Source organism: Perca fluviatilis, chromosome 18 (assembly GCF_010015445.1).
Source record: "Perca fluviatilis chromosome 18, GENO_Pfluv_1.0, whole genome shotgun sequence".
Classification (NCBI taxonomy): Eukaryota; Metazoa; Chordata; class Actinopteri; order Perciformes; family Percidae; genus Perca; species Perca fluviatilis.
The window spans coordinates 17025808-17040707 of record NC_053129.1 but is presented as its reverse complement, the minus strand read 5'-3'; the positions used below and the strand labels follow the sequence as shown (position 1 = coordinate 17040707).

The following is a 14900-nucleotide window of genomic DNA, read 5'->3' as shown; positions in this document are numbered from 1 at the left end:
ACCAGCGGGGCTAGCTGGTAAATTAGGATACTACCAAAGCTGGTTCGGTAGTAAGGCAAACACATCCTTCTTTTGTAGGAATTGTTCCAGGGCGAGTTTCTGTTCCGTTTACAGAGAAAATTTGCCTTTGAAATCTTTTAAAACAGGAGCGACAGCAGCATCAACGGGTTGCTGCGTTTCGATTGCCGCCATGTTGAATGTAAACAAAAAGCTGTTGCCATCGCTTCTCTATCGTCATCGTGTTAAACCCGCCAATAGCGCACCAGGTGGACAAGCCAGTTTGTGATTGGTCCCCGCAAATTTGTAACGGAAGCAGGATAGATAAACGTACAGGTTTCCAGCCTGAGCTGCAGGGCGAAATCAAATCACTGGCGGATCGGGCTGGGTTTACCCAGTCTACCTTATACCAGCAGCTACATAATATAGCTGCTAAACTGGGGTATCATATACAGTGGGGCAAAAAAGTATTTAGTCAGCCACCAATTGTGTTAGTTCTCCCACTTAAAAAGATGAGAGAGGCCTGTAATTTTCATCATAGGTACACTTCAACTATAGCCCTATTCGCACGGGATAAGTATTACCTGGTGACCTCCAGTCATTTGTAATAATTGCGGAGGTTGTCTGTGATCTTAATCCCGTGCGAATCGGTCATGTCTGTAATTTGTAAAGTAATAATTCCCCCGCAAATGACCTACCATATTTCGGCACAAAAGGGAGGTCCTGTGATAATATTAGTCCCGTGCGCGGGGGCCGCATCTCTGCTTTGTCCAGGATTTCGCGGGGATTTTTGTTTTTCAAGGTACCTATTTCCTTCTTTTGCGCTTTTTATCCATCTTTCGCAAAGAATGGAGGGTGCGTTGGAGTGTTTTGACAGTGTTTTGGGTGCTGGCGGTAATGGCTATACATCATATACAATTTGCAGAAAGAGAAAGATGAAAACCACCACAAGTCGCAAAGACAAAAAGAATGATTAGATGGCGATGGATGACATGTATAGCAGCATGTGGTAAGTATATTTTTTATGTTTGTATCATACATCTAGAGATAACGACAAGACATCTCCAAGCAATAGCTTATCAAAAATAATGCACAATCAAGCGAGGGGGCTCACTTCATAATTAGAGGTTAATGTTACAAATAAATCAAGCGTAAAGCTTGAGCTAATAGATTTTAACTTGGTGAAATGTTTGGTTTTATCCATCTAACCGGACCCTGCTTGACTCCACCCGGAGAAAAAAGTGAGAGAAAGAAAAAGGAGAGGTCGCAGATCGGACGATGACTGACTACCCGGTTGAGATTGTGTGTGTGTGTGTGTGTGTGTGTGTGTGTGTGTGTGTGTGTGTGTGTGTGTGTACGTGTGTCCTCGAGATCTTACCACACACAAACACACGTAGCAGAGCTACCCACACCCATGTTTCTACTGTTGCTTAATGTCAGTAAATTCGAGTAAAATCACAGGCTTCGCTTATCCCGTTCGAACGCGCCAGATGAAACTCAGACGTGGGGGGGTAATTTATAATTCACACAAGGTCCCTAGATAATACTTATCCCGTGCGAATAGGGCTTATGAGAGACAAAATGAGAAAAAAAATCCAGAAAATTACATTGTAGGATTTTTAATGAATTAATTGGTAAATTCCTCGGTAAAATAGGTATTTGGTCACCTACAAACAAGCAAGATTTCTGGCTCTCACAGACCTGTAACTTCTTCTTTAAAGTGTAAATTGCAGGTTAAATTTTTCATGAAGTTAAGCAATGTGCTTATTAAACATAAAGATTAGAGCCGCCCACCATTGCTTTTTATAACAAAATGCTGAATATAATATGAAAAGTTGGTACTTTTTACAGTGGTTTTAAGCACTCCCCCTCCCTTCCACTAGGCGGGGTGTGACGTCATAAGAGGGACTCCAAGAGTCTAACGGCTAGTAGGCAGTAAGCTAGCAGTTATATTGGAGACCTAGCTAGCTAGCAAAAATGGTGAACTATTGTGTTTGTGCGGGATGTACGAGTACATCAGAAACAGGGCAGAGGGTCCACTAGGACAAACGGCTGATTCGTGCCTGGGTGAGGTTTGGGGCTACGAAGTGGGCTGATTTTACTGCTGCCTCTGTGACCCACTCTCTCCTCTGCCTGCTGCGCTGTAGCGCTGTGTGTGTGGCCGTGTATGTGTGGGTGTGTGTGTGTGTGTGTGTGGCCGTGTGTATGTGTGTGTGCGTGGCCGTGTGTGTGTGTGTGTGTGTGTGAGAGAGACGGCTGGCCAGCGAGGTTGTCAGGTGCTTGTTGAGTTTAACTCCGAAAAGACAGTTAACCACAGATTCCCGTTAATCTTATGATGGACATGAGTCAATTCAGCAACGATTTTCGCAAGACTGCCTATATTCGAAATCTAAACAGTTAATTTCTTGCCTAAAACGTTGTCAGAAGTGAATTTAGTGATGAATAAGATGGCGAAAATGGATAAAATTGTCCCGTTGTTGGCCTGTCTATGTACCTGCTATGGGTTGCTACTCCCTCTTATGATATCATCACCCAGTTACTGTAAAAAACATGCTACCTTTGAAGAAACCCCAATAAATGTTATTTTAACACATTTTAAGACAAATGTTTAAATATATACATATTGAGCACTTCATTTACATATTAATTGGTTGTGGTGGTTAACCTGCACCTTATACTTTAAGAGGCTCCTCTGTCCTCCACTCATTACCTGTATTAATGGCATCTGTTTGAACTTGTTATCAGTATAAAAGACACCTGTCCACAACCTCAAACAGTCACACTCCAAACTCCACTATGGCCAAGACCAAAGAGCTGTCAAAGGACACCAGAAACAAAATTGTAGACCTGCACCAGGCTGGGAAGACTGAATCTGCAATAGGTAAGCAGCTTGGTGTGAAGAAATCAACGGTGGGAACAATTATTAGGAAATGGAAGACATACAAGACCACTGATAATCTCCCTCGATCTGGAGCTCCACGCAAGATCTCACCCCGTGGGGTGATCACAAAAACGGTGAGCAAAAATCCTAGAACCACACGGAGGGACCTAGTGAATGACCTGCAGAGAGCTGGGACCAAAGTAACAAAGGCTACCATCAGTAACACACGCCAGGGACTCAAATCCTGCAGTGGCAGACGTGTCCCCCTGCTTAAACCAGTACATGTCCAGGCCCGTCTGAAGTTTGCTAGAGAGCATTTGGATGATCCAGAAGAGGATTGGGAGCATGTCATATGGTCAGATGAAACCAAAATAGAACTTTCTGGTAAAAACTCAACTCGTCGTGTTTGGAGGAGAAAGAATGCTGCATCCAAAGAACACCATACCTACTGTGAAGCATGGGGGTGGAAACATCATGCTTTGGGGCTGTTTTTCTGCAAAGGGACCAGGACGACTGATCCGTGTAAAGGAAAGAATGAATTGAGAAATTAATGAGATTTTGAGTGAAAACCTCCTTCCATCAGCAAGGGCATTGAAGATGAAACGTGGCTGGGTCTTTCAGCATGACAATGATCCCAAACACACCGCCCGGGCAACGAAGGAGTGGCTTCGTAAGAAGCATTTCAAGGTCCTGGAGTGGCCTAGCCAGTCTCCAAATCTCAACCCCATAGAAAATCTTTGGAGGGAGTTGAAAGTCTGTGTTGCCCAGCGACAGCCCCAAAACATCACTGCTCTAGAGGAGATCTGCATGGAGGAATGGGCCAAAATACCAGCAACAGTGTGTGAAAACCTTGTGAAGACTTACAGAAAACGTTTGACCTCTGTCATTGCCAACAAAGGGTATATAACAAAGTATTGAGATGAACTTTTGTTATTGACCAAATACTTATTTTCCACCGTAATTTGCAAATTATTTCTTTAAAAATCCTACAATGTGATTTTCTGGTTTTTTTTTTTCTCATTTTGTCTTTCATAGACAAAATGACATTGAAGTGTACCCATGATGAAAATACAGGACTCTCATCTTTTTAAGTGGGAGAACTTAAACAATTGGTGGCTGACTAAATACTTCCCCACTGTATAAGGGTGATTCGTTCATGTGGATTCAAAATCTGTGTGTATTCATTTCTAGTAAGATATTCAGGTTTGTAAATACTAAATAATAACTGGTCATTTAATACGTACAAGCGAAATATGTTAAGAAAATCAAAGCAATGATGTGATGCTATACTGTATCTTGATTATTAAATACCAGTGTAACCTAAATCTGACCTTGGACAGTATGTGAGTGGATGATAGTCTATGATTTGTCAGTCAGGAACTCCAGCAGGGAGCTGCAGCATTTCCTTGGCATAAAAAAAAAGAAGAACCCTTCACTTTTAATTGACACGGTCGCTTTTATGAGCCAAGATCGTGAAACTGCTGCTACTTCATCGTTCACAAGAAGAGCTAACCAAAGGTTGGCAAAGAGAAGAACGAGAAAGAAAGAAGAAAAAAAATCACTTTTATGACAGTGACTATGGTGGAGCTCTGTCGCCAGGATGTTAAAAATCCAAATGAATTTGGCAGATAATGAATGTTTTTGGGGGAAGCTTTGCCATCGTCATGTAATGATGCAGACAGGCAGGAGGAACGTTCACATTAGATTTTTAACAGCTTCAGTGCACTCTAATAGTTCTGTCAACTACCTGCCTGTGTACTGTGCCACATGTTACATACCTGCAGCCATGAGGTCCTGACAGTGGATGTAGGAGGCCTTGAAGTCCAGACACTGGAGAGCCTGCTCTGCCAGCAGGGTCAGCACTTGGCCTTTCCGTGCATCCTTGTCATCGCCTAGATACAAACAGACACATATCCATTTAAGCAGACATCAACTCTAATCATCAAATACTATTTTTTTTTTTTTATCTTGAGAAATGTCAACATGTCAAAGCTAACACACTAAAGACCAAATCTCATAATCCTACATATCACGTACAACATCACGTACAAGCGGGTGTACCTCATCCTAGGTACTGCCCTTCTTTGTATTGTACTTATTTTTTGTCCCTCTCTATTTTTCACTTCTTTCTTAATTTTCTTTCTATCTTTCTTGCATTCTTTTTTTTATTAATGTAATAGGATGATGTGTTGACCTGCCAGGGACTACAGATGAAAATGAGCTTTTTTGATAACTCTGGCACATTTACATTTTGAGTGTAATCAAAAAAATGGCAATTGATGTGCATTGTCCCTTTTAAATAAACAAATAATAACAATAACATCTGGCTTAATACACCTCTTTATTAAATCTCCATCTGACCACACACAGTCTAACTGTATTAGCTGCACCACTGACCAAGCCTGAGACTACATATTAATCTGTCTGCCTTAAATGAGGTTATTGCCGTGTCTGTTGATCTAAAAGAGGGAGTATGAAATATTAAAAAAAATATATCATCCTGCTGTCTTGCTTAACAGGAATAAATCTCAATTTGATAGTGTTGGTGGGATTGGCTGGGGTGTTAACATTCAAGTAGCGGCACAGGGCAATCTTTGATCTCTGTCTAAGTTCAGTAAACAATAAGGTAGAGGACGGGACGATCAAAAGAGGCAGAAGCAGGACTTCTGAACAAACCTGCACACTGCAGATCAAAGGACGCCCGTGGAGATGAAGAAATGTGATGGTGCTGGATTGGTCTGTGTGTGTGTGAGTGTGTGTGTTTGTGTGTGTGTGTGTGTGTGTGTGTGTTTGTCTGCGAAACGAGTGGCAGATAGAAATGCAGTGTTTACTGCGAGAGGGAAAGAGGTGTGGGTCAAATATTTTCAGGGTGACTGGTGAAAGGGTGTCTTCAAAAGCTGTCAAGACCTCAAAATAGAGGTTTGTGTGTGTGTGTGTGTGTTCTTTAAAGGGGTGATAGAATGATTATATAGGGAATTTTACACTGTTCCTTAAGGTTTTACGAAAATAGATGGCTAATTGCAAATTTGGTAAGACTGTGTGCGAGTTCAGCCGCTGGTGCTGCCTCGCCGCCCGGCCTGCCATGAGGTACTTGGAGCTCCATCACGGCTGCCAGCCCACAGCAGGGACTACCAACACCGCTGCCCTGACAGAGCTCCAGGGCCTTCAACTCCCCTCTTCCTGCTAGCTAAATGGCCCGTTGTGTAAGAGTGAGAGCGCGGTCAGCGAGCTTGTTACACCAGCAATCTCTTACCACATGTTACACACATGTCACGCCACTTATACAAAATATAACTAAATTTAAAACAAAAAATTCCATTTCAAGTTAATTAATATTTGTGAAGACAAAGTGTTTCGTTAGCTGCGACTGTCCCTTCAATCCTAGCTACAAATCACGGGTAGTTAGCTTCCTTTTCGCCTTAATTCGAGTATATTTACAGTTTGAATTTCGTCACGCCACTTACACAACATCTAACTAAATGTCTTATAAACCTAACAACGGTGTCCGATTTCAAGTTAATTAATATTTGTGAAGACAAGGTGTTTTGTTAGCTGTGACTGTCCCTTCAATCCTAGCTACAAATCATGGATAGTTAGCTTCTTTTTCGGCGTAATTCGAGTATATTTACAGTTTGAATTTCGTCACGCCACGTATACAACATCTAACTAAATGTCTTATAAAGCTAACAACTGTGTCCGATTTCAAGTTAATGAATTTTTGTGAATTCCAGAGGAATTCTAAGAGGAGGCTAGCTAGCTCTCATTAATAGAGCTCCATCCAGCCGCAGGCTCTATCAATGAGACTCGCGGACAAGCGGCGTTTATTTTCCCAATCGTTTGTTTAAATAACTCAACACATTATAATTACACACATTAAAAGAGTAACTGGAACCTGTGGTAAGAGAATGCTGGCGTAACAAGCTCGCTGACCGCGCTTTCACTCACATACACCGGGCATTTAGCTAGCAGGAAGAGGGGAGTTGCAGGCCCTGGAGCTCTGTCAGAGCAGCGGCTTTTCGTAGTCCATTAGCCCAAAACGGTGACTTTGCGCGGGTATGGAGTGATGTGGGTTGCCAGCCGTGACTGAGCTCCATCTACCTCACAGCAGGCCGGGGTCTGTGAAGGAAGGCAGGCCAGGCGGGGAGGCAGCTACACAGACAGCACCAGCCTCTGAACTCCGACACACAGTCGGACAAAATTTGCAATTAGACATCAATTTTCGTAAAACGGCCCATATTTGACCTCTACATAGTTGATTTCTCGAATAAAAAAAGTCTCAGAAGTGAATTTAATGGTAAAATAGCATATGAACAATGTATACAATTTCTGAGATCTGCACGACCTAGATTCAGAGAGAGACTGATCTCAGGTCAGTTGTGTAGCCTATGCAAATGTTGGGGCGTGACAAAGAGAAAGACTAGAGCCAAATGAGGAGGAGCCGCAATAGTTGACGTCAACTATGGGGCTCGTTGAGAAAAGAGGTGTCAATGGGATTTAGAGGTTCTATGTATGTCCTAGTTACCCACTAAACTGTCATTATTCAACCATGACAAGGTAAAATCAGTTTTGCATTCTATCACCCCTTTTAGACCAAATGCTTTTAAGACATAATCTGGCATTTATTTTCAATCAAAGCCTCTACCGGTCGTTTGACAGACCAATCAAAAGGGGGATGTACAAAGGTGAGAAATGTCAGGGAAACAACAAACAGGAAATACTCAAGACAATGAGCTCTGAATACAAAGTGAACTCCCGAGCCTCTATACTGGATCACCATGATCCTGGCCGAGTCAGCATTCAGACAAAAACAACTCTCTCTACCCCATAAGACAGAATGATTTAAGGAGCTCTTCTGTAGACCGAGGCGGGCACCAAACCCTTAGGGGGTTTTAACCAGTGTGCTGGTGATACATGCATTAAATATTCACCACAGAGTCCCAGAGCTATGCGCCCTTCAAAAGCCTCCCCCCTGCATTTATTTATTTCAAAATGTGTTTATTCCTCTTCTCATCTCCCTTTTTTTTTTTTCTCGTCAACCACACAGCGAGAGCTGCCTGCTGACTTGAATGTGAGCAGCACAGAGACAGAACTGCCACAAGGCCGTTCTGTTAGCAGGTTTCCTTTAGCTGGTGACAGGCCTCAGAGAGACAAGACAGAACGGGCTACAGAGTTAACAGATGGAGGACAGAAGAGGGGAAAGCAACACACATGGAGAGACAGATAGACGGCAGAAAAGTCTATCTCATAGAAAAACAAACAGAGATACAGAGGGAGAAGGATGGACAGAGAGAGAGAGAGAGAGAGAGAGAGAAAAACAGCAATGTTCGTGTCATGTTGGAGCATGAGATGTAACGGGATGACATCTTAAACTTTCCCACGTTGTCAGTGTCATGTTGTGGTGTTATGGGGTGGCTGTGGGTGGTAGGAGGGGTCTAAATGTACAAAATATGAACATATATTTATTTTGATCTTCATGAATTTTAACTAGGAATTCAAAATGAATCAAAACTGAGCCAACATCACTCACGTTTCATGTGTTGACTCATCAGTTAGCGGTTAGCAGCGTGTGATCGCAGTGATACTCTTCCGCAGTTTCTAATCCCAAATGGGAGATATGAAAGCTCACAAAAACATAACTAAATATAAGAGAATCCCCTCTGGAATAACCACAAGCAGACTGATGTAAACATATTTTTCTGGTCAACTCCAAAAGAAAGAAGAGAAGAGAGAAATACTTAAAAGAACTGAAAACTGTTAACCAAAACTAGAAAAGGCTCAACAACGGCTTTCCTGGTGGGGTTTGTGAGTGTATATGATAATGTTTCATTTCACTTTTTCCTCCACATACTGTACATGTCAAGGTTATGTCTGTTTTTTTTAAGATGAATTTTTTGGACATCATGGAAAAAGCACTTTAATATAACTAGATTATCACTGCAAAAAAAAAAAAAAATTTGTTCAACAAATTGAATTGAACACTAACTTGAGTGCCTCTTTCCAGCATCTGTCAGCTTCGAAAGTGGTTTGGAGGATCAAAGATCTTCTATCTGTTCTTAAAGCAACAAACAGGTTCAAAGAGGCCCAACGGTGGTTGCCTGGATTGTAGGTACAGCAAACAACTCCAAACAATTTTTATGGGTGATGCAGCATTCTCAAAACTCATAATATTGTCTGTAAAACTTCCTCAGCTATGAAGAACAGTAAATAAGATTTGGGCTAAAATGAGAACAGAAGGACAAAAAATGACAAGTATCATGACATTTTTTGGGGTTGTATCTACTGTATGAATGGGCTGCCATTCAGGAACAACATCTATCCATATATCCTGTTCACAAAGATATCCTTGCAAATCCTGGTGTACAAATTTGAAAAAAGCGAGAGAGAGAAAAAACCCGCTGCTCATGAAGATGAATTTCCCTCTTGTGTGAGAACTGTCAGTGCACGCGCTGAAAGTACCCACGCATGCCGGGGTACGTCTCTGTGTCTCGTGTGGGCGCTCCTTTCTCCCTTAATCTCATGAGCTTTGTAATGAATCTGCCACCAGAGAATCAGTTAATGTTCATTGAATTCATTCATCACCCTAATCCCCATGATAAAAACAAAAATTATGTAAAAAAAATATATATATATACACACACTGTATATAAAGGTGCTGTGATGAGGCCAGTGGTGTCTGTGTGTATGCGTCTTTAGATACCTGCCACTCTGAGAAGCGAGGCCAGATTCAGCAGAGTAGTGGATTGCTTGTAGGCCGTGGAGCAGTGGGCGATGCACTCTTCTATGAGAGACAGACGGTCTGATCGCAGGCGCACTGGGAGGGAGAGAAGAAGGAAGGCAGAGGGGGAGGGGTGTCAGACATGTTTCGCTAATTACTGTATTCAATCTGGAAAAGTTGCAGCTGACGATACAAATGATGTGTAAATGATGGATGCAGCTGCTGTCATGATCTCTGCGAAATAATAAAATGTTGTATAATGATACAGTATAGTGATGATGATGATGATACAGTAGGTGTTTTTATATTGCATAGTAGAATAGACATCTTTATTGGAAGTTTTTCTTTGGCTTTACCGACACATATACACATAAAAAACGTCCTCTGCCATTGATTAGAATACATGAGATAAAGACAATAAATAAGTAATAAGTGAATAAACAGCTGGGATGAAAGAGCTTAAATATTAACAATTAAGACACATCTTAAATAGACGTCATAAAAAACAGCAGCAGTCACTAATATCTAATCAAAGTAATTTATTTAGTGAAATGACAGAGGATGCTATGAAAGAACTCTTGTTTTTCGTTGCTATGGGTAGCCTATATCGTCTTCCTGAAAGGAGTTTTTCAAACCCATTAAATTAAGGATATGAAGGCTACCGAACTATTAATGTTGCTTTCCTCCTTGTGCTGTGTACAGCTCCACCACCTGTCTCTGTAATCTTGCTGGCAGTTTGAACTATTTTTGTTCCTAGCCCCTACATTTCCGTACCAGCAAGTGATGTTGTCGGAAAATATACTTTAGTTTATTTTTTATTTATCAGGGACCATGTACAATTTTAAACATAAATGTTACCATTTGATGCATTGTACCAGAGTTAGCCTCAGGCTAATTTACATCTGCAGTCCCCTGGCAGGGCACAATAAAAAACACACAAACAACACTAACCCACCCCCCATCCCATCCCATCCCATCCCCTACACACACACACACACACACACACACACATTTTGTCAGCACCACATCAGTGTCAATGGTTGCATATTTGAGTGGTCTTAATGGAACGGCAACTCTTTATTGTGGTGAGCTGCGTGGAAGGATTCACTCAGGAGATTTTTTTTCAAGCTATTTAATAAAATGCTGAACGCACACTCGCTGCCCAGAGGCCATCAATCTCCACCCAGGTCTCGGCCATGGTAACACGCAGACATTGTAAACATGAACACTAAATGAAGCACACAACACTAAAACCCGCGTAACATAAATGCACACCCAAAACATTAACAGACCATTATTAAAAACACACTTCAACTAGAACAGGAACAGTCCAGAACACAGTCCCATGAACCTTTGCACTGAGTGTTCATTTAAATTTAAGTGCGTGTCTAAGATCATTCCTCGATATTTTAAACTACCTACCGTCTCTACAGCTCGGCCCTCAATTTTAATTGGCTGACACATTGGTTTGTTTACAATGAGTTCCTTGGTCTTGTTAACGTTTATGACCAAAGCATTCTCCTGACAGTATCTTAATAGATTGTTGATGAGATTAATGTAGGAACCCTCTAATTATTTATTACCCTTAAACCCACCATTGCCATGTGATCTGCATACTTAAAGTCCCTAAACACCCACAGAGAGAGCGTTTTAAATTAATCTGGCTGATTAGACCCCTTCCCAGGACTGTTTGGGCGTGTTTAAAGTGATTGCTTGACATCTTCCTGAGCCTCTTGTTAGCTTTGTTGCATCAGTTAGGGCAGGGCATTCTTATTGGTAGAAAAGATTTGTGACCTAATAAGTTCCCAACTAAGCTCGGCTTCAACCTGAGCCGAGGTCTAATCAGCCACACTAACTGAAATCACCCGGTGTGGGTGTTCAGAGGCTTTAAAGAGACTAAAGTTGCTATCATAGATCTGCATTTCATTTCCATACGTAGAAAAAAAGTGCAGGAGATAAAACGCAACCATGAGGCACCCCAGTATTCAAAATTATTTAATCAGACAGGGGCGGTCAGATAAAAAGCATTTCATCCACGGTGTGCAAGATATCCAGTCGTGATCGTATTAAAAGCTGAACTAAAATCAATAAATAATAATTCTGGCATAAGCCTCAGGATGCTGGATGTGTTTGGTGTGTAATGTAGCATCCTAAGGAACTCTTGTTCTCAATCGACTTACCTGGATAAATTAAGGTAAAAAAAAAAAAAAAAAATCACTTTATCACTCAATACATTTTTTTTAATTATTCTACACCATATCCTTGTTATAATGCTCACTGTTTGACTTCTACAATATGCATTTCATTTTTAATAACTTGCATATCAGTCCTTACCGAACTAACAAGATACAGTGAACTATTCTAGGTAGATTTTCAACTTTTTCATAATTTGAGTCCAAGTTACAGAAACTCCCAAAAACCCATTTCCATATATTTTTTTAAACTTGCACTGAAAACATGAGAAATAGCATGTTCAGTGCCTCCACAAGCCTTTCTGCTTTCTTTGCACCCTGCTGAGGATCTTTATGGCTTGGCATCCCTTTGGGCGAGGCCTAGAGGGAATTCTGCGGAGGGTGGTGTGCATGAAGCATCGCTTAAGGCGCAGTTGGGGGCTGGGTAAGATGGATTACCTATGCTCAAATCTTCCACTTCATACTTGTGCGTGTTTATCTGTGAGTGTGCGAACCTGCAGGGATATGGCTTTTACTATTTCTGAAAAAGAAAGTGAATGTGTATTTTTGTGTGTGGACACTAGTATGTGTGCATGTGTCCTTGAGTCAGTATAAAAGATTGTGTGAGGGCACCGCAGGCAATACAGAGCCATGGAGCCTGAACTTTGAAAATAGGCTTTAGACACTTATAACAGATACAAAACCCATACACAAAAATGTAATAATTGGAAATTTTTCCTTTTACGACACCTTTTTCTACAACCTCTTTATTCATTGGCTCTTTCCATGCGCCTGTCCCCTGTCGCATTTTTCCTTCATTCCTTCCTTCCCATACTTTCTTCCTAAACTTTCTCCTGTTCTCACTTGGTCTCACAGGTAAGGATACGTGGGCAGTGAAAAAATAATGCGAGGAGACAGAAGGGAGTGAGGAGAAACAGGAGTGATAGTAAGGGAGCAAAAAGGGAGTGGAAAAGGAACAACTAAGGAATAAGTGATGCAGAAAGAGAAAAAGAAGAGGGTGAGAGAGATGGTAGTTTATGGCTCTCTCTGTCACAGTGGTTTTATGCTGGCAGCTCAGTTTGATGAGGGCAAAAGGGGGACGAGAGCAGAGGCCTCGGAGGCAAACAACACCTCGGTTCAGAGGTGAGGCGATGAGGGGCCAAGCTGGTGCATTCTGGCTCCACAGTTTCCTTTAACAGAGAGCCATGCCTGGGAACTGCTGCGATAGGGTACAGAGGTGGAGCCAGACAAGAGAGAAAGGAAGGAGTGTGGAGGTGAATACTGATTGGCCAGGTTTACAGATGGAACGGAAATATATATAAAAAAAAAAAAAAATGACATGTGTGTGTGAGTGTAGGAGACAGCACACACGCAGAGACCAAACACTTCAATCCTAATTAGGCCATCAGGCAGATGTTGTTTGCACAACAGTTGATACATAAATAACCATATATTTAGATATAATGGCAAGAAGTGACATAGGGAGGGATGGAGGAGCTGACGGCAGAGATAGAGACAGGTTGGATGGTGCATGGGTGAGTGAGGTTAAGGACGACGTCCTTACATCCGCTACATGTCTGAGTTTGAATTAGGAACACTTATAAGAATAGACACAGCACAGACAACAAATGCAAGCACACGTGTGGTGAACTGAGCCCATTTACTTCACAGACATAAACACTGTGTAGTACCTTGCAGCGGCAGGATACTGACGCTGAAGTCTTCCAGTTGGCTCAGGGCGCTGATGAGGTCTAGTTCCTCCTGAATGGCCGGAGGACAGTCTGTGATCAGCTGGAGACATGCCCTGTTGAAGACAACAACCAGTAACGGAAGTCTGAATTTTCCGATTCTTATGACCTGAACATGGAAACTCACAACAATCACTTACATTCTTCGAAAATGGTTTTAAAACAGCAGCAACATATTTGATTGTATGACAAATTCAGTGGGAAGGACTAAAAGAGTTTTACTTATTTAGGTACACACTTTCAAAGTTGTAGCAAAAATTGCTTATTGAATCTGAAGTTTGTTGAAGTTTTTCAACACCGTGTTCAGAAGCATAAGACTGCTCAAGAGGATTTATTTACAAAGTCTAGACTCATTTGACGGATCTAAAACAGGAGAGTTTTCTCTTCCAACACAATCCACACTCATTACCCTTAATAGGATTATGTAGCACATTAGTTAGCATATGTAACAGCACACTGAATGTGTGAGAGTCTGTGCCTGCTGTTGGTTTTCACAATTATCACGTCACACAATTACACAGCAAAGCAAAATACACCAAAGATTGAGAGAAAAAGTGGGGGGAAAAAAACCGAATGATTAATTTACGAATAATGAAATCCCACATCAAAAAGCTTTGACGTCAGCCAAACCACAGTTTTCTTTAACCCTTGCAGTGTGGGAACAAAGACAACGGACAGAGAAGAAGAGGCATCCCAGAATCCCTATCAGCGTAACGAAGGCAACTGAAAACATAAATCTTCAAAACAGTTTAAATCAATATTGTTAACAGACTAGAGACACACTCGGTAAAGCACTCTCAGCAGCTTCCCACTCTTTGAACACGGCTGGTGTTCTTGCCAGGAACAAGAGGTTTGTCCTGGCAAATGAGAGCAGAGGAAAGGGCTGTGGATGGGCGAATGAGAGACAGAAAGAGGGCATGTTGATTATGTACTCATGCTGTGAAGTGTCTGCAGGCGCGTGTGAGCGTGGAGACTGCCTTGGAAAAGACGATGGTGAAAAAAAATCTATTTCAGTTTCGAGAGTCACAATGTGCTTTGCAGCATGTCATGTGTAGATAACTACTTCCTATTAAACAGACACACGGGAGAATACAATTTAGCATTTGTGTAGCAGTTTTCTATCAATGGAACACCACACTGTAGTAGAGACCTTGTCCTTCTTTTAACCAAACTAAGTTCCACACCAGCACATCAAACAGCAGCATACCGACACAAAAATGATTTCTCTCTCCTCATTTCTGTGTCATTTCCACTCCAGCTCTCTCCTACTCAAACAAGGTCTTGCATGATGAGCTCTCTTTTGTTTTTTTTAGGATTATTTTTTGGGGCATTTTCTTTATTTTGACAGGACAGATGAAGACATGAAAGGGGAGAGGGAGAGAGAGAGA

General features: G+C 41.7%; 1 protein-coding gene across 2 annotated transcripts in view; it reads right to left on the bottom strand.

The window, feature by feature from the left end:
- The window catches only part of nbas (NBAS subunit of NRZ tethering complex), a 168951-nt gene that overhangs the window by 93709 nt on the left and 60342 nt on the right, over positions 1-14900 (bottom strand). For both annotated transcript variants that reach the window (XM_039781403.1, XM_039781404.1), the window contains 3 exons: positions 13456-13568; positions 9576-9689; positions 4657-4770 (listed from right to left, as the gene is read on the bottom strand). In XM_039781403.1, the coding sequence (XP_039637337.1) occupies positions 4657-4770; positions 9576-9689; positions 13456-13568 (341 nt within the window). The remainder of the gene's footprint in view (positions 1-4656; positions 4771-9575; positions 9690-13455; positions 13569-14900) is intronic.